This window comes from Ascaphus truei, chromosome 8 (assembly GCF_040206685.1).
Source record: "Ascaphus truei isolate aAscTru1 chromosome 8, aAscTru1.hap1, whole genome shotgun sequence".
NCBI lineage: Eukaryota > Metazoa > Chordata > Amphibia > Anura > Ascaphidae > Ascaphus > Ascaphus truei.
The window spans coordinates 79,335,125-79,354,594 of NC_134490.1; the positions used below are offsets into that span (position 1 = coordinate 79,335,125).

A 19,470-nucleotide genomic window follows, 5' to 3' on the forward strand; every position below is an offset into this window, starting at 1 on the left:
TGCCGCTGCCGAGCTTCGCTGCAGGATGCCGTCCTTCTCTCCCTCCACCGCCGGCTACTGTCCTCTGCCGCTGTCGAGCTTCGCTGCAGGATGCCGTCCTTCTCTCCCTCCGCTGCAGGCTGCTGACCTTCGCTATATATCCATACATACATATACATATATACATACAGTATATATAAAAAAATATATATATATAAATATATATATATGTTCTTCAGTATTTATTGATACCTTTTTTTTATTTGGACCAACAATTTGTGTCATGGGACAAGCTTTCAAGAGTTTTCCTCTTCCTCAGGTCAAGCAATACCATAAATATATACGCACATAAACATGCGCACACAGTGTATATGTTTGCGTGTGCGCATGTTTATGTGTGCGTGTGCGCATGTTTGTGTGCGTGTGTGCATGTTTGTGTGCGTGTGCATATGTGTGCGTGTGCGCATGTATATGTGTGCGTGTACGCATGTATACGTGTGTGCATGTTTGTGTGTGTATATATGTGCGTTTGCGCATGTTTATGTGCGCATGTATACGTGTGTGCATGTTTATGTGTACGTGTGTGCATGTTTATGTGTGCGTGTGCGCATGTTTGTGTGCGTGTGCGCATGTATGTGTGCGTGAGCGCATGTATGTGTGTATGTGTGCGTGTGCGCATGTATACGTGTGTGCATGTATGTGTGCACGTGTATGTGTGCGCGTGCGCATGTATATGCGTGCGTGTGCATATATATCTATATCATACAAACACTCACAAAGGGGGTAAGCGCGGCACTCCTACCACAGCCGCCAAAGCTCCCTTACCCCCTCGCCGCTCCCTTACACCCCCGCCCGCTCCCTTACCCCCCCCCGCCCGCTCCCTTACCCCCCCCCGCCCGCTCCCTTACCCCCCCGGCCGCCAACTCCCCAGCCGCTGGGGGGCCAAGCAGCCTCGGATCTGCGCCAGTCCCACTCTCCACCACCTCTCACTCCCGTTGTGTGTGTGTGTGTGTGTAGGGACATTTTACTCCTGCCAACAATTTGTGCCTCACTTTCACCCCCCCCCCCCCTACCCCTGTCCTTCACCCCCCCTACCCCTGCCCTTCACCCCCCCTACCCCTGCCCTTCACCCCCCCTACCCCTGCCCTTCACCCCCCCTACTACCCCTGCTCTTCACCCCCCCTAACCCTGACCTTCACCCACCCCTACCCTTCACCCACCCCTACCCCTGCCCTTCACCCCCCCTACCCCTGCCCTTCACCCCCCCCACGCCTGCCCTTTGACTGACGCACGCACACACCCTGACTGACGCACTCACACACCCTGACTGACGCACTCACACACCCTGACTGACGCACTCACACACCCTGAGTGACGCACGCACACACCCTGAGTGACGCACGCACACACCCTGAGTGACGCACGCACAGACCCTGAGTGACGCACGCACAGACCCTGACTGACGCACGCACACACCCTGACTGACGCACGCACACACCCTGACTGACGCACGCACACACCCTGACTGACGCACGCACACACCCTGACTGACGCACGCACACACCCTGACTGACGCACGCACACACACCCTGACTGGCGCACGCACACAAACCCTGACTGGCGCACGCACACAAACCCTGACTGGCGCACGCACACAAACCCTGACTGGCGCACGCACACAAACCCTGACTGGCGCACGCACACAAACCCTGACAGCCGCACGTACACACACTGACAGCCGCACGCACACACACCCTGACTGACGCACGCACACACCCTGACTGACGCACGCACACACACTGACGCACGCACACACTGACTGACTGACTGACTGACTGACTGACTGACTGACTGACTGACTGACGCACGCACGCACGCACACACACACACACACACACACACTGACTGATTGACGCACTGACTGACACACACACATACATACTGACGCACGCACACAACCCCTCACAGCCACACGCACACACACACAGACTGACGCGCGCACACACACACACACACACACACTGACTGCTGCACACACACACACACACACTGACAGCTGCACACACACACACACACTGACACACACACACACACTGACACAAACAAACACACACACTGACACACACTGACACACACACACACACTGACTGACACACACAAACACTGACTGACACACACACACACACACTGACTGACGCACGCGCGCACACCCCCACACCCACAGACTGACGCGCGCGCGCACACACACAATGAATGGTACACACACACACACTGACACACACACACACACACACACACACACACTGACGCACACACACACACTGACTGACTGACGCACGCACACGCACACGCAAGCGCGCACGCACGCACACACACACACACACACTGACTGACACACACACACACTGACTGACACACACACACTTACTGACGCGCGCGCGCGCGCACCCCCACACCCACACACACACACTGACTGAATGACTGACTGACTGCCGCACGCACACACTGACTGACTGAGGCACACACACACGCACACACACACACTGACTGTGTGTGTGTGTGCGTCAGTCAGTCTGTGTGTGTGTTTGTGCGTCAGACTCACTGACGCGCGCGCACACACACTGACTGACTGACGCACACACAATGACTGACGCACACACACTGCATGAAGCTGTAAAGGAGGGAGGGGGGGAACTGGATTGATGTGAATGGGGGACAAACAGAGAGAGGGGGAGGGGTGAGGAGAGAGAGAGGAGCGGGAATATTACATCCCGGGCAACGCCGGGTCTCTCAGCTAGTATAAAATAAACGTAAAGAGAGGGTGCATACCATTCAATGATGGATACAAAAAAAGGAACAACAGGACAGTCACTCTTATACTCCCAGAAAGTGACTATATATATCATTTACGTGAATCACTATCCGTATTTGAAGTGTGTGTGTATATAAATATATATATACATACAAATGAGCATACAGTAATATTTCCATTTGCTATTTGCCTTGCTGAGGGTTTTTGTCACTTTTTTACTCACATAACTTCACATATACATACATATATAATATATACATACATATATATATATATATATATATATATGCAGTGGAAGTGTATTGTGTGTATTTACCTACACACTCACTCCACATTTCAGTAACATACATATACATCTAAATAATATTCACATATACACGTTTGCTATAAATGGAATTATTACAATTTTACATTATATACACGTGCAATGAATGGAATAAACACTGTAATAAGTTTGAAATCGCCTATCCGAGCTGCTATGCATGGCTGATCCCTTTTCTCCAGCTTCCTTGAATGTACTATGAGGAAGATCATGTGACCAGATGCTAGTGCACGTTTAGAGAGAGGGAGGGCAGTGCTGACAAAGGGGTGTGCCTGGGTTTGTGACAGGACATGAAGGGGCGGTGCCTTAGCAAATGCTTGTTAAAATAGAATACAAGAAAATTGGTCTTTCAAAGTTGTTTTTTTAAAAACAGAAAATGCTAAAAGTATTATTTCTTACTACAGAACTGATTTATTAAAAAAAACACACATGCAGGATATAGACTGAACTGCAGCTTTAACATGGGGCTCACTTTACAACGGTGTCACTATCCAACACTACTTCCAGAACAGATTCCGTTGGATAACCAAGGACTGTCAGTATATGGTTTGTAAAGTAATTATAAAGCCATCCTAAGGCTGTTTTATAGTAGCCGCATCTGTGCTTCAGCTCATGCAACACACGTTTTGTGTGTATAGAGTTCAGTTTTGTGAGCAACAGATGGGCGTGGCTATGACATGCATGGGTGGGCGTGGCTGACACGCGTGGGTGGGCGTGGGCGTGGCCATGATGGCTTCACCGTTTCCCAGACAGGCCCTGACTCCTATCAGTATAAAACTGGTTTATCACTGTGTGCATTTCATTTTTTAATATGAAACAGTACTCTTTTTTCATTAGTATGTATACCTTCCCAAACAGCATAACACCCCACTGAACCCCAATACCGGGAGGCAAGACGTTCCTATACTTGATACCAGCCACGTTTACTAACCTTAATGTTTGCTACACACAGATTTTACAAGTTATTTATGTTATTATAGTTATTTGGGTATCAAGTAATTGTACAAGTTATTTATTTCGTTATTTATCCCTATTCTGTTGGCACCTATGAAAGCTTCACAGCCTATTGGTTACCGGAGTGTGACGTTAAGCGGCAGCAGCGCGAAAAGACAACACTCAGTCTTTCCTCCTATCTGCCGGCTCAACGCTCACTGCCGTGCGCGGCTGAAGTATATAAAGTCAGGCTTAACACAGCCAATTATTATAAGTGCCGCGCGCGCACGGCAGAGCAAGCGCACACGCTATGTTACGGGCCTTAGTCAGCCAGATTAACATTGGTATTGGATATGCTTGAATTCAGCAGACAAGAAAATGGAAAACTGACAGAATGCGAAAAAGCTAAAAATGTTAAAAAGAACATTTATGCCAATCTTCACTTCGGACCCCACAGCCTTCAAAAATCCCCATGGCCAATGTTGCTTTAAAAAAAAATAAAAAAAAATAATGTTCTTTATAAAAAAACAAACTCTTTTTCTCACAGCGCCATTACATACAATAACTCATGCATGCAATAAACCATACAAATCTCATTATACCACCAATTGGTAAAATCCTCTTCCGTGCAGCAACATAATCACTGACTGTATGAAAATTGATTGTGTTCTGTTTATTACTTTTTATATTTTATCTATCATTTGTCCTGCACTAAACAAGGCTGCGGACCAATTTTATGACCACTAACAATGGTAATAAAAATAAAAGAATAAAAAGGTATTACCATCATTCAACCAGGAAGTTTCCTTTCCCAATTCAACACTTTGAAAATAGCATCATGCCCTATGATAGAGGTGGCCAACAACAGGGCAGGTTTTAAGGCTATCGCTGCTTCAGCACAGGTGGCTCCATCAGTCCTTGCATCAGCATAAGTGGCTCAGTCTGACTAAGCCTCCGATTGAGTCACCTGTGCTGAAGCAGGGATATACTTAACCTGACCTGTTGGTGGCCCTGGAGGACAGGAGTTGGCCAACGCCCTTGAATATCAAAGTGATCATCTACTTCAGAGGAAACAAAGCAGCCCTTGTATGCCTGGAAGGGAAGACTCATCAGGATTCAAATGTGTCGCTTAACTACAAATCATTTATTAGCAAAAATCTGTCCAGCTCAATGTTACATACGATTCAAAATCAAAAATGTATGAGCCCAAAGAGTAACATCATATGGATGATTAAATCCATCTTAAACCATTTCTAATTCATAGCAAGCCCCTTGGTAGAAAACGGGTTAAAGCTTCAAGGATTGTGACAATTCCGATGGTCTCAACAATCATTCCAACAGAATAGACATGTATTATTATACATTTTAAAGGAAGTGTTACACAACCCCGCGTGGAACATGTAAAACTTGCCGCGATCAGCATTAGCTAGCCTGAACTTTTTCCACCCCTCAATGCAGTTTATTGCCTAAGCATGCAAAAAAGGTCTTTAAATATTTCACACCAGTTCCTTATTTATTCTGAAGGTAAGAAATGTTCCAGTTCCTCATCTGGTCCGATGGTTTAGCACCGATCAGGTGACTTTTGCTGTAAATACCCCGGTATGCTTGACAGGACATTCAATCTTGCATCACACTGGAAACATTTCTACTGCCAAATATTTGATCGTTTCACATCCACTGAATACAAGATTAAATATATACGCCAACACAAAGGAACTGAACTACTGTAGGTAGAAGAAAGGAAATTTAAATAGCTTAAACCGGTTGTGAATACCCATTACAAATTAATCCCTTTGGAGCAAGAGACAGAAAAAGCTTTAGCTGCAAAATGCTGACGTTAGTTAAACCAAACAGGCTTGTTTTTCCCCCATAGAAATCCCATGGCTTCACCTGTCAGTACAATATGAAATCAAGGATAGTTCGCTTTTTTTTTTAAAGAAAAGGACTGATGCAAATTCAAAGCCGGTGAACACAGCTCAGTATTCTGAAGGGGAAGTACCACACAGAACCGCATTGAATTAATGACTGTGGTATTATTAAATCAATCTGGATATACTGCCAATTGTCTGTATTTTTCATTACAACAGGGAGTCTGCATAAATAAAGAATAGAAATCTTGGCCGTGCAGTTTTACCCACTGCTGCTAAACATGTGGCAGTTGGGGAGTATGCGGCAGAGTCGGGGGGGGGGGGGGCATCTCCATAACACTGCAACGCGACTTTAGGACTCCACCTGTCTCGGGATGTCACAAAACCGCTCTGCAGGGCAGGGGCGACCCCGTGTTTACCTTTGTGTTCTTTGCTTCTCTATTAACCTTCCCTATGTTATATCTAATATCTTCTGTAAAGAGCTACCTACTAGGTTGGCAATACATCAATAACACAATTGTGATGCCGTTCTTGTGACATAGGGGGTAGTTCAAAATAGTCTGAAGTGGCCGTCATAAGCAGAAAACCCACTGAAATGAATTAGATGTTTTGGCCATAATGGCATGAACAGCCGCTTCAGACTATATTGAATTATCTCCATAGTGTAGTGGTTCTCAAACTTCCCCTGGGGGACCAACCAAATCATGTTTTACGAACCACCAATGCTCTTGCATGCTGTTCAATACACACAATTTGTATATCGCTGCTCGGTGTCTGCCTCCAGGCCCTGACAAGAGGATTGAGAAACAGCGACAGGAAATATCCTTGATCCTAGATCACTGGCAGTAACTTATCAGGAGATTAGCGAGCACAAGGAAAAGGAGAAGAAACTGTCTGTCTTTAGTAAATGACCAATGTGGATCCCCGCTTTACTTGAGCAAAGTAATGGAATCGCAAGCATGTAAAATAGCCAAGAGGATACGAAGCAGGGTAAGAGAAATCAGATTTAAAAAAAAAAAACCACCCCAGTAAAACACCCTAAATTTCAGAGTACAATGTGTACGCACACTGATCATAAAGGTGTCAATCATCTAGTTTTTAACAATAAGACACATTACTGCCATGAGCTTCATTTGATCCTATAAGGCAGGGATGCTCAACATCAGTCTTCAAGCCTTCCCCCTCTCCACAGGTCACATTTTCAGGATATCCCAGTTTCACAGGTGGCTCAGTCGAAGACTCGGGGGAGGGGGGGGTGCTTAAGGACTAGAGTTGAGCACCCCTGCTACAAGACCCTGCAGGGTTACGATCTCTGCAGTTCAGCTTGCTTGCCAACATGATTCTAGCATTTTGAATCTCTTCCACTCCTAATATGGTGGGTGGCGAGATCCAATGTAAAGCTCCTGTCGTGCCACCCACAGCCGGCATTTAGCAACATGAGCACAACCGGAGGAGAACTTTAGAGATCATAACACACAGGCTGCTCATCTGACATATCTATCATTACAAGACCATATCTGTTTTAAACTACTGACCCAGTTTGGTTATTGTTCTTATACTGTGCACAGCTGTTATAGGCATGGGATGTTAGTAACTCATGACACTACAATGGTTAACTGCTGTATTATCATTGTTTCTTTAAAACCAATACAATTCAAATTATAATTTTTTTTTTTTTAAAAACCACCACGATTTTGTAACACACAAATGTACTCCTGTTCCTCTGCATGCAGCACCACAAACTTCAGAGAGCAGTGATTTCTATTTCCGGGTTCACTGTCTGAAACTATACAGTAAATCTCTAATGCCCCGATCCCACATATAAGTTCAGCCAGGTACAGTACTTTGATCAAATGCGTACTGGATGAACGCATTACTGATCACTGCTAATTTATCTGCAATGTACATTATTTATTCCACTAGAGATCATTCCCGCGCAACTAAAAAAAAAAAACTATAGAACAAAAAAAAATAAAGAATTAATTTTCTACTATTTTTTTCTTAACACTCATGTTATGCTAAGACAACTAAACTATAAATACTCTCCATACATGCCCAATGGTCCAGTGCACCGCGTTATACTCTGTCCCCGCAGGGTGCAGTGTATTAGATATGTTATCTCCTCTCTATTCTCTTCTGGGTCTCCGCTGGTACTGTAACTCCCATGATCACGGAGGCTTGCCCGGTTATGGAAAAGATACATAAATACATAGCACACAAGCATCCAAATTAAGTAAAAAAATAGATCCATGCAATAAAAACACTTTGCATATAAAACATCTGTCAGCAGTAATCTGTGCACCGCTGCCCGACACAAGGAGACCATATAGGCTTTGGGGGAAGATGTTAGTCCCACAGTTAGTTGTGACATTGCCTTGTTCCTTTTCTCTTTCCTTGGTATATCGGAGGAAGAAAGCCAATTGCGAAATGCGTACAGTAGGTCAGCTGCAACACGGACGTTATTTGCATGCCCTCAAAGGTCCGAACCAGGGTGGAAGTTTGATTTGAGAGCGCCATCGAGATAAAAGGGATGGAGGAAATAAGTCACAACTGACTGCGGGACTAATGTCTTTTCCCCCATTCTATCCGGGCCCCACGTGTCGAGGTTGTTTTTTGCACGTGTATATTTTCAAATACATATAGGTTTTATTTTTATTACAATGGATGCCTTCTTGCTTTTTTCTTTTTCTAAAACTATAAATACATCAGACTACCCTTTGAAAATTAAGGTTTTGTTTCCTGAGGTTGTTTTAAGTAAACAAAAAAGGCTTCTAAACCAGTTTTTTTGTAAAACATGAAAATATTTTCTAAAAAAAAAAAAAAAGAAAGTTCAATTCTATCCCTTGCCGATAGCTGGTTAGTTTCATCTTACATTAACCGTTCTACAAGTGACAGTAAAGAGCTGTTGTCATGGCAAGTTGTGTGACAGGCTGCAAATGATGACCGTAGGTGAAAATAAAACAGCAGGATGGAAATTAAAACAAATCCACGTTCCCTGTAACTGGTCCCAAACCAAGAACATTTCCCATTGACGTGAAATGAGGGGAATTATAAACCTGCTTACATCAGAAATTATTTAAAGAGCAACGTACAGAAGGTATGAGGGGGGGTGGGGAAACAACCTAGCATCCCTCATTATAATGTATCAGAGATATGGTAATGTAGAATGTCTCTGAGGAAAACACACTTTGATTAAATGTTTATAATTACCCTAATAAAGCACTCTGTATATATCAAAGTAACACTGCAATTAAAGATTTACATTTCAATACGGACAGTATAATTTATGGAATTAAAGCTGCAGTTCAGTCAATATCCTGTATGTGTGTTTTTTTTAATAAATCAGTTCTGTAGTAAGAAAAATTACTTTTAGCATTTTCTGTTTTAAAAAAAACAACTTTGAAAGACCAATTTTCTTGTATTCTATTTTAACAAGCATTTGCTAAGGCACTGCCCCTTCATGGCCTGTCACAAACCCAGGCACACCCCTTTGTCAGCCCTGCCCTCCCTCTAGCACATGTCAGTGCAGGAGTGCTCATGAATATTCATGAGCTTCCACTGCCAGTCAAGCAGAATATAAACAGATCCCTTCACTAATTATGTCACCAAATTTCGACCTATCAATGCATGGAGAACGAATTGACCTGCAGCTATACAGTTCTTTAGGTAATTAGAGATTGCACACATAAAACTATTGAAGTAAAAAAATAAATTAAACAAAAAAAAAACCACAACTGCAGCTTTAAGACATAGTCCATTGTACTTATTTTGCACATACAGGTGAGACTGCGCTTGTGGTAATTTAGCTACTGATCCAAGTGTTGGTTAAATCTGCTGCTCCCACTCACTCCCACGTCCAACGGGGCTGATAAACCACAACACAAAAAGGGGCGCAACAAAAAACAGATTTGACAGCCTCCAAACAGGAGCGGGTGTGAAGGGATATTACCAAGCACGGAGGCATACGCTTACATCTTAGGAAGGGCTGATGTGGGAATGTGCCGTTATTTAAGACAGCTTTGTTTATTTCAAGTCCTGTAAAACCACTGTGTTTTAACAATTGAATATAAAGTTATTATAGTCTTATTGATATTGGTTTTTCTTGCGCCCCCTTTTACTTATTTTACAAGGCCATCTTGTATCAGTTTAACACTTACAGTATTTAACTTCCGCATCTGATGGTTTTTACGGGATAAAGGAGGCAATTCTATATTACGCCAATCATCCATTCTGGTCATTGTCAGCCACAAATAATCCCTAGACTTTAATGGGGATTTTCAGGCCAAAACAGTCAGACTGATTGGAGACACACACACAAAGTTTGGAAGGGGAATTGGTTTTTGTCATGGGAGACCAGGCATTTACACCTTTTTAACCAGGATCATACATTGAGCAAAACAGGAAAAGTGAAATAAATGTATTCGCATGAAAAGGCATACACACAATGGAACACAAACTACTTAAGAGACACACTCACTTGGGACCTGGGGTTAAAAAAAAAAAAAAACACACAACACTAGACGTTCCTAGAAAACTGGCACATAAAATAAGAGTCTGTAGTTGACCGGGAATTAGCCCGAAATGCCCTGGAACTCAAATCGGCATGAAATTCCAGACGCTACCGCTCCCTTCTCTCCGGAGGGCTTGAAATCACTTGACCGGGACTAAAATCGGTGGTTTTGAATTTCCCGCTTGACTTCTGGCGCTTAGAATCTCATGATGTTCCAGCGACCTTCGCCATCACCGGCACTATAAGCGTAGCCTTAGGCACGTGCTGTTCAAAAGCCACCTGCTGGGTTAGGCTCCTCCAAGTCTGGTGGGCCAAATGGTAGTCTGGAGGACTTCCATTCATCCCAGGACGTGGGTACTTGAGCCTAGTCCTCCTGCCCAAATGTTCTTCACACCTCTGTGGCTTTCATGTCCGATGTCTAAGTAGACTCACTGGCACCAAGTTGGTAGCCCTGTGGCTCACTCAGAATATTGGTCCTGAAAGTCCCAGCTTATAATACTGTGCACAACAGTACATTTTATACCTAAACACAATGTTTAATAAAAATATACTTATACATGCCCTAAGTCTCTGGGTATGGGGAATAGAATAAAAGGCTGCACTTTATTTTCTATTAGATTATATTCCCCACACACTATACAATAGACTAGGACTGGACTTTAAAATCCCCTCACAAAGTCATATATGGTTGGAGCTTCCCCAGAACCCATATGCAGGTTCTGGGTGATCTGAGCATTAACTGGGTATCCTCCTTAACCTAGGTACCCCTCAGTTACCAGGACACTTTGCATCTCTATGCCCCATTTACCTTTCTGGGCTGTGCTGAATCCGGGAACCCTAGTGGTGAGTCGCGCAAGTGTTTTCAAGGGGAGATTTTGCCGGGACAATGTGCCTATATGAATCCGGGAATCAAGCATGATTATCGGTTACATTTTTGGGGTATCCAGCAACTCTGGACCCCGACTACCTAGACACATTCTGACAATACTTTCTCCGCAAACCCCCTCCTTGAAACGCAAACCCCGGCAATCCCTGCTCGCTGACATCCCTGGAAAGGTAAAAATAAATAAATCTTTGTCGCATAATTATACATGGTGCAAATACAACGGTTGGGCTCAAGAGCTGACACTCTTGAACCCTAAAACATAGATCAGAGGTAACCAAACGTGCTTAACCTTTATTAGTGAGCCTGGTTACCCCCTCACCGTCACAGTTTTAAATCAACATCAGAGTAACAATACACATCACAGGTATGAAATCTGCACATCATGCAACACCAAAAAATTCATTTTAAATATCTTCGAGTCCCTGCCCTCAGTAACAATGAGTTTTTCACAATATTAAGAGTCTTATTTAACAAAAGCTGTTTTAACCGAGATAGAAAGGGCTCGGGGGTCACAATGTGAACACTAATAATGTTTTGGGGTTTTGTTGTGTTTCTCGATCTTATTTCTACCAACACACACTGTTTCGATGCTGAATTGCTGATACTGCTGCCATAGTATGTACTGCAAGCAGTGGGGTGTAACATTTAGGGTGTTGGTCTTCAATCCCAATTTCAGGAGTTCAACTTCAAACATCGAATGAAGAAATGTAAAAAATAATGCTACAGGGGGCACCTACAACTTTCGCAAGTAGAGGGTGCCTAATGTACATCATTCCTCCCATCACTTGGGTACCTTCAATGTTTGGCACGAGAAGATAAATCGGAATACACCCTGAATTTAACATGCGAGTGAGCAGTTTGGACCAGCGAGTAGCACGACAGGCTCTGAGTATTGATGACAATTGCATCTGACCCATTGTCCTACAAAAGAGACGAACACAATATGCTTGAGCAAACAAAAAGATGTATTTTGGTTAGTTACATTTGCAGATAATCAAAACACTGCAACAAACTCTCAATGTGCTTTGCTTTTAAGCTCTTCTCTGCATGAAACAAACGGTGCATGAAATAGCCCCACCAATGTCAGTGAGATTCTACAGGCAAAATATTGCTGTAAAGAAAAAGCACCGTTCATGAAGATTTCTCTACAGACCAACACAATGATATGAACATGCGAAAATGCATAAACGCTAGATCATCTCTCTTAATAGGTTTTCAGTCTTTATTCCCCTTTAAAAAAAAAAAAAAAAAACAGAATGTGTTTTTCAGGACAGCCATTTCAATTATTTACAGCTTTGTAAAGTTTTGACATAAGGAAGAGCTTAACCAAAGTAAGGTATCTAGTTTAATGCACCAGTTGTCAGGCTATTTGGACACAGCTGGTGCGGTTTTACCCTTCTGGAAATACCCTAAAGGCAAAGCAGAAGGCGGTGTAAAGAATAATACAGGCACAATACAATGTCACATGTTTGTGTAGCAAAAGCCTCGTTCGACTTCCTCTTTCCCTAAAAGGTATTCAGATAACCTGTAACCTGGCAGCGTAAACTACATCACGCAAGTACTTTCTGGGAAAAGTAGCCATTCTAAGGCTGCGGGCCCAGTGACCTCGGCGTGCACTGTGCGAACAAGCACCGGACCCCCAGTCACTCAGGGCCGAGTACATGCGTCGGCGCACATCGGCGTGCACTGTGCGAACAAGCACCGGACCCCCAGTCACTCAGGGCCGAGTACATGCGTCGGCGCACATTCAGCAGCCGCGCTGCACTGCAAGATTCCACACAAAAAAAAAGTGTGTGTGGAACTTGCGACGGAGCCGTGGCCACGCCCCCGCCGGCGGTTCAGCCAATAAGGACGAACCAGCCGCGTGAGGTCATGGCCACTCCCCTGCAAAAACCCGACCACGCCCCCTCCCGTCGCAACCTCTCCCTCTCTCCTGAAGACCGCAGATCGCGGTTAGCGTTGTGCACGCGCCGACCCCCCCCCGCCGGGCACGCATGTCACAGTGATGACTGGGACCGCAGCCTTAGGCTAAAAATCAAAGAGATGACTTCCAGCGATCGTGACCAAGTAGTCACGTCGCGCTTACTATAAGCGCACGCGACGGCGGCAATGCATTTGTTTTCATTGCAACGTTGCGTCGCTGTTGCCGTCACTATAAGGCCAGCCTAAGGCCGAGTCCATAGCAGGGGAGGCCGCGCTGAGCCGTGCTGACGCTCCGCGCTGAGCCACTGCATCCTCCATGAGGATGTTTTTAGAGGGGGCTCACGTGAGCGTCCGCAGGCGTGCTGAGGCGCTGGATTTTTCAGCCGACAGCCAAACTGTTTTTCAGAGCGCTGTCGGCTGAAAACATCCAATCAGCGCGGAGCAGCGTCACGGCACTGTGACGTCGGCGCCGTGACGTTGACATCGGTGCGTCGCGGGCGATTGGCCCAGCGACGTCCCTGCCCCGCCTCCCTCAGTCTCCCCCCGCGCCCGCTGGCTTGCCTGCATGGGCATGAAATCGCACAGATTTCAGCAGGCGAGCCTCAGCGTCAGCGCGGTCCAGCACGGACAACCCCTCTATGGCCCCAGCCTAAGGCCCGGGCCATAGAGGTGTGGGGAGAGCGGAGGCGCGCTAACGCTGAGGCTCGCCTGCTTCAGTCAGCGCGATTACACGGACTTGCAGGCGAGCCAGCGTGCGCGAAGGGAGCCGGGGGGAGGTGGTTGGAGGCGGGGCAGTGACGTCCCTGGGCCAATCGCCCGCGACGCACTGACGTCAATGTCACGGCGCCGACGCTGCTGTGCAGCGATTGGAGGTTTTCAGCCGACAGCGCGCTGAAAAACAGCTTGGCGCTCGGCTGAAACCTCCAACGCCTCAGGACGCTCGCGTGAGCCCCCTCTCAAGGCATCATCATTGAGGATGCAGGGGCTCAGCGCGGAGCCCATTCAATATTTATTTTTAACCAGTAAGCAGATGCATATAAACACCTAGAGCATGGCACATTTCAGTTTCTTATTTTGCAAATGAATAAGAACAATATCAGGAAATGGACATGCACGTATAATGTTTCAATGTTTGTAACTGAGTGTGCAGGCTGAGTTATCAAGTTAACAGGTTTTGCCCTGTAAAAAAACATAACTTTTTTTTTTAAAACAGTATAATAAGTGACACTAAATGGAATAACTGAAGTCCATCATTGATGCGGTTTTATGTCATAATTTAATGATTTTATGACAATTTTAAAAGATCTTGTTTATGCAGTATGCACAAATAGGAAGTAAAAATCCTTTATGCAAAACTGGGGGGAACCCTGATGAATCCAGCCACTTCTATAGATCTGTAACCTGCTTAATTTCTCACAATATAATTCAGATTTTAGCTTTATCCAGTACATGTATTATTTTAAACTGTTCTTACAAAGTGAGGCACGTGGATGGCTCCAAGTGAATCGCAAGTGTGTAATGAAGCACTAATCTCTTCATTTCCACCATGCAGACTTGGCCACAGGGGAAGCACTTATGATGCCATACGACAGGCGTGGCCAACACCAGCCCTTAAGAGCCAGCAGCAGGTCAGGTTAAGGCCATCCCCGCTTCAGCACAGGTGGCTCAGTCAATGATTGAGCGAGCCACCTGTGCTAGAGCACGGATAGCCTTAAAACCTGACCTGCTGGTGGCTCGAGGACTGGAGTTGCCACGCCTGCCATAGGAAACTCAATAATGAGAATCTGCTACAGGCTTAATTCTGGCATTATCTTAGACTAATGTATGGCGTGTATAGTTAGCATTTATTCGTCATGTTGACAGGTTACATGCCCCTGAAATCATTAAGAGGAAAATCGTTCCATCAAAGTTTTTCAGAGAGAACTGTAAGGGTTAATGCGTCACAAGAGAAATGGTTTTATTCCATTTTACTTTAAATTTAGCTATGGATTCATTTTCTGTCAGAATTAGACCAGTATTTCTAAATAATGTATTACATTTTTAAATGTCTCCGTGCTTTGGAGCAGCTGTTCCCAACCTGTGGTATGTAAGGCCTGTGACAGTGATTTTATCCGGGCGGAGGCGCGCTGAGGCTCAGAGAAAGCGGTGCTTTCCCTGGCCGGGTCTGGGGGCGGGCCAGTGGCGTCACGGAGCTGGTTCGCTCTCATTGGGCGAACCGCTCACGTGACGGCCCTGCGCTCCAGCGAGCGCCAAATTTTAAAACATCTTGAGACACACGCTTCCCCAAGCGTGCGGGCGTGTGCGCGAGCCCCTGCTAAAGCCGCTCTCATTGCTGCTGCAGGGGCTCAGTGCCGAGTGTGAGCACGGCTCAGCCTTGCACACATCACTATGTCCCAGGCCTAATACACGACATCATAGGAATAAGCGCTTCAGAAAAGGAGTAAACATTAGGAAAGGAGTCCCTGCCCCAAAGAGCTTACAATCCAAGTTCCTACTAAGTGGAACCTCCAGCCTTGCGGCCTTTAAAGATGTTACAAACAAGCATGGTCAGACCCACAGAGCACCATTAACATGATGTTACCTAAAACTGGAACAGGAGATGGATAGGGGGGGATGGAGAGAATTTACTAGAGTACCCATGACTTGTATACCTCCCCAAAACACTACTTATGTTGAGAGATACCTGTGAACAAAACAGACAGCTGGAAAATATACTAAATTTAATATGCAAAGTATATTCAAATGACTTAAATTACCAAATTTTCCAGTCATCTCTTGTATTGTATAGTGTTTGGGGGAGGGGTTTTTTTTTGCGCAGGGTATATAAAAGTCAATGGGTACGCAAATAAAATAAACTTCTCCAGCAAAACCCATATTTTGGGGTCTCGGTGGGAGTAATACCACCTTTAGGTATGACATCTAACGTACTGGTAAACCCCAGGGTTAACCTTACAGACCTTTGTGTATAAGCACTGTTCAAATAACACCTATTTTACATCACAGATGGCCGTTATAATAAACGCCATGCTCTTTCTGGCTCAAACAGGATTTAAACGTTACATTATAGGCCTTTGAAGATGCACGTTACCGTCACATTTAGTCACTTCAATGGAGCTTTGCGGGTTTAACAGCAGCAAAGAACTACTTGGCTTGCCTAATTTGCCCATGTTCCATTCTGCTACAAAACCTACAGCGCCATTTGATCCGTGGCCCTTATATTTGGGACACTGTCTATGCTAAGCATTGTTGAATTTCCACCAACGCATTATCCTCTATCTCCCCTCAGATGGGAGGCTATTCCATGAATTTACCACACGTTAAGTACTTCCTCACATTTTCCCTGCGTCTGTCACCCTCCAGCTTCACAGCATCACCACTTGTTCCAACATTACTTTTTCTCTGAAATATTGTTGTTCGAAGAGAGGACTGAAGCAAACATACGAGAAAAATATATCAACACATGTATTTTAGGAATACATTGCAATAATTATCGAAAACAGAGCGTGATTTTAGTATAATCTGATCTCTTCCATTCATCAAGTCGGTGGTAGAAAGCCCAACTCTTTAGTTCAAATCAAGGCAGTTACTCCGAGATCTCCCCTAGAAATAATGGGCCATAACTAAGAAGTGCTATTCTGTAAGACTCCTTCCTGCACTGGAAAACATTTCAGCCCAATGGTCTGTATGGCGTCTTCCTACACTGACAGGTGCCTACTATGGCATAGCAGCTCTTCATAAACATGAGCCAATATAATGAGTACAGAGAGCATCGCAATGCCCATCACTGAAACGGTTAAAAGTCAAGGTCAATAACCATCCACGAATAACGAATGTTACACTTACAAGGATACACATACAGTAAGTAAACGACAATTATTGTATCTCACCGTGTAAACAGCTCATAAAAATAGTTAATGCGCTGGCTACCGCAGACTGTCCATTTAACCCTTACTTTGCTCAGCAATGCGTTGCAGGCCCCATTGGCAGCAAAAGGGCTAGGACTCCTGCGTATAGGGATTGATAGCTACAGTGCGTGTATGGCCATTGAACCATGACAGCACTACAGGGTAACCCAACCCCCTCATGTGCACTGTTGCTATGGCGATGTCCCCGGCCGAGGAAGACCCCCCCCCCCCCCTCACCTTGTAAAGAAGTCGGCGATCCCCATGGCCCAGGGTCTCTCCCCGCCCTGCTCCTGCGCACCGGGCAGGCTCAGCCCGTCCGCCAGGTGATCGGGGGCGCTCTGCCGCCGGCTCCTCGCCTCGAACGTGTTGCGGGAGCTCCGCGTGACGTCCAGGAAGCGGAAGCGGTCCGCCTCGGCGGAGACAAAGTAACCGGCCACCGTGCGGGCGCTGACCGGGGACGAGCCGGAGCTGGAAGAGCTGCCGGGGGGAGTCCGCGGGGCAGCCGGCGCCGAAGCGCTTCCCCACCGACAAGGGCCCCGCGACCCACCGGTCTCCGGTCTCTCGCGGGCTCTCCCATTCGAGGCGGTGGGTGTAGCCGGGTCCTGGGGGTCACTCCACGTTCCGCTTCCCCGGCAGGAGTGGGGAGGGTGGCAATCACACCGGCCAGCCGGTGGTGGTGCCCCGCAGAGCCCTCCGTTGGTCAGCTTCCCCGGGGGGTGGGCGGATGAAGAGGGAGCCGGCTGCAGAGAGCCGGCCACCTGGGGCAGGTAGCCCAGGTCTCCGTTGGTCATCCGGACGGCCGGGTCGGGCAGCTCGGGTGTGTGATGTGCGAGGTGGAGGGTGTCAGACCCCCCGGTGCCCTCCTCCTCCTCTTCCAGCCCGCCCCGGTCCTTCCCGCAGCGATATAACGCAGGACTTCCCGGGCCGCCGCCGCCGGCATCCTCCGGCCCGACCATTTGCTCTCCCCCTGGCCGAGGAGGAGGGGGGGGCGCGGCCCCCCCGTGGAGCGGTGCCGCCTCGGTGTAACGCTCCGGGGCGGAGGGCGGTTGCTAACGGGTGGGCGACTAGCGCTAGAAGTCCGGGGAGATCCTGCTGCTGCTGAGAGGGGGGCGTGAACGTAAAGGGACGTCCCTCCTGCGCGATGTCGTCACATGGTGCGTAAATGCCGCTGTCGCCTCCGGCGTCTCTCACAGCCCCGACTCCCGCTGGCTTCTGGGAGTTGTAGTTTATGCTGTGGGCGGTGTCTCAGGAGGTTAACCTCTTCAGTGCCGGACAAGTCAATCCATGAAGTGGTTATTTCCCTGTTGTACAAAAGCAGCTGTGGGAAACCAGTTCATGTGCAACCGAAGAGATTACAAACAAATGGACTGTAAGCTCCTTGCATCTCCTCCACAGAGACTGTGATCTCCCACCAGCAGCCAGAGCTCCTGCTCCAGCGCAGCCCTGAGGGCCACATATAATGGCTTTGTATTGTCCTCTCATTACCCACGTCTACCACACAGGCATACAGCGTTGCCATTGATTGTGATTTGCCTATTATAACTTACCGGTATTCCTCTCTTTCTTTATGTACGGTACTGTCCCCCCCCCCCCCCCCCCCGCTCCCTTTTTTTCTTTGGAGAGACTCCTGCCAGCGAGTCGGCAGACACGGTGATTGGGGTGAACGTACCTCTGAGGCTGCTGCCGGTGATCGGGAACCCTTCCAGCGGGTGGCGGTTTGATATAGTGGGATCCCTGATGATCCCGAGTCGGTCGGGAAAAGGTACACCCTGATCGTGGTGGCCACCAGGGAAACTCAAGCTTCTTTACCGACGACGGGTGCATGGACCGCTCAACCTATTCTGTGAGGGATGGGGCCAATTCCTCAGTGGAACAGTATGTGGTGGAGCTCAGGGAGCAGTTAGCTAATCTCATGTGGTTGGCCCAGGCTAACCTCCAGGCGGCTCAGAGCAGGTGGAAGCACTGATACGACCATAATGCCCGTACCGGGGCAGCAGGTGCTCATTCTGAAGTCTACTCAGCAAAAGAAGCTCTGAACTGTCTGGGCTGGCAAGTAGCCGGTCATACGGTGGGTGAATGACACCAATTATTGGGGTAGGTTTGGACCAGGTTAGGCAGAGAATCTATCACATGCTGAAACATGCTGAAACCAGTGAAGGCGGTGTGTGGCCTGCCGCTGGGATATCCAGCTAGCTGGGCTCTGCCCGATCTCCTTGATGAACCCAACTGGGAGGCTCTGGGGAGGAAGTGGGGATCGGATCCCAGATTACTGCTCCCCAACAGAAGCAGGCAAGAGAGTTGTTGGGGTCTGTTCCATACATATGCTGGGCAG

The 19,470-nt window shown here is 46.9% G+C and overlaps 1 protein-coding gene across 2 annotated transcripts in view; it reads right to left on the bottom strand.

Moving 5' to 3' along the window:
• The window catches only part of TBC1D12 (TBC1 domain family member 12), a 99,100-nt gene extending 80,722 nt beyond the window's left edge, over window positions 1–18,378 (bottom strand). Inside the window, exon 1 of one of the 2 annotated variants that reach the window (XM_075612826.1) lies at window positions 17,376–18,378. In XM_075612826.1, the coding sequence (XP_075468941.1) occupies window positions 17,376–18,094 (719 nt within the window). In that variant the 5' untranslated portion in view covers window positions 18,095–18,378. The remainder of the gene's footprint in view (window positions 1–17,375) is intronic. The other variant, XM_075612825.1, reaches the window with a different exon arrangement.
• Window positions 18,379–19,470: the final 1,092 nt, after the last annotated feature.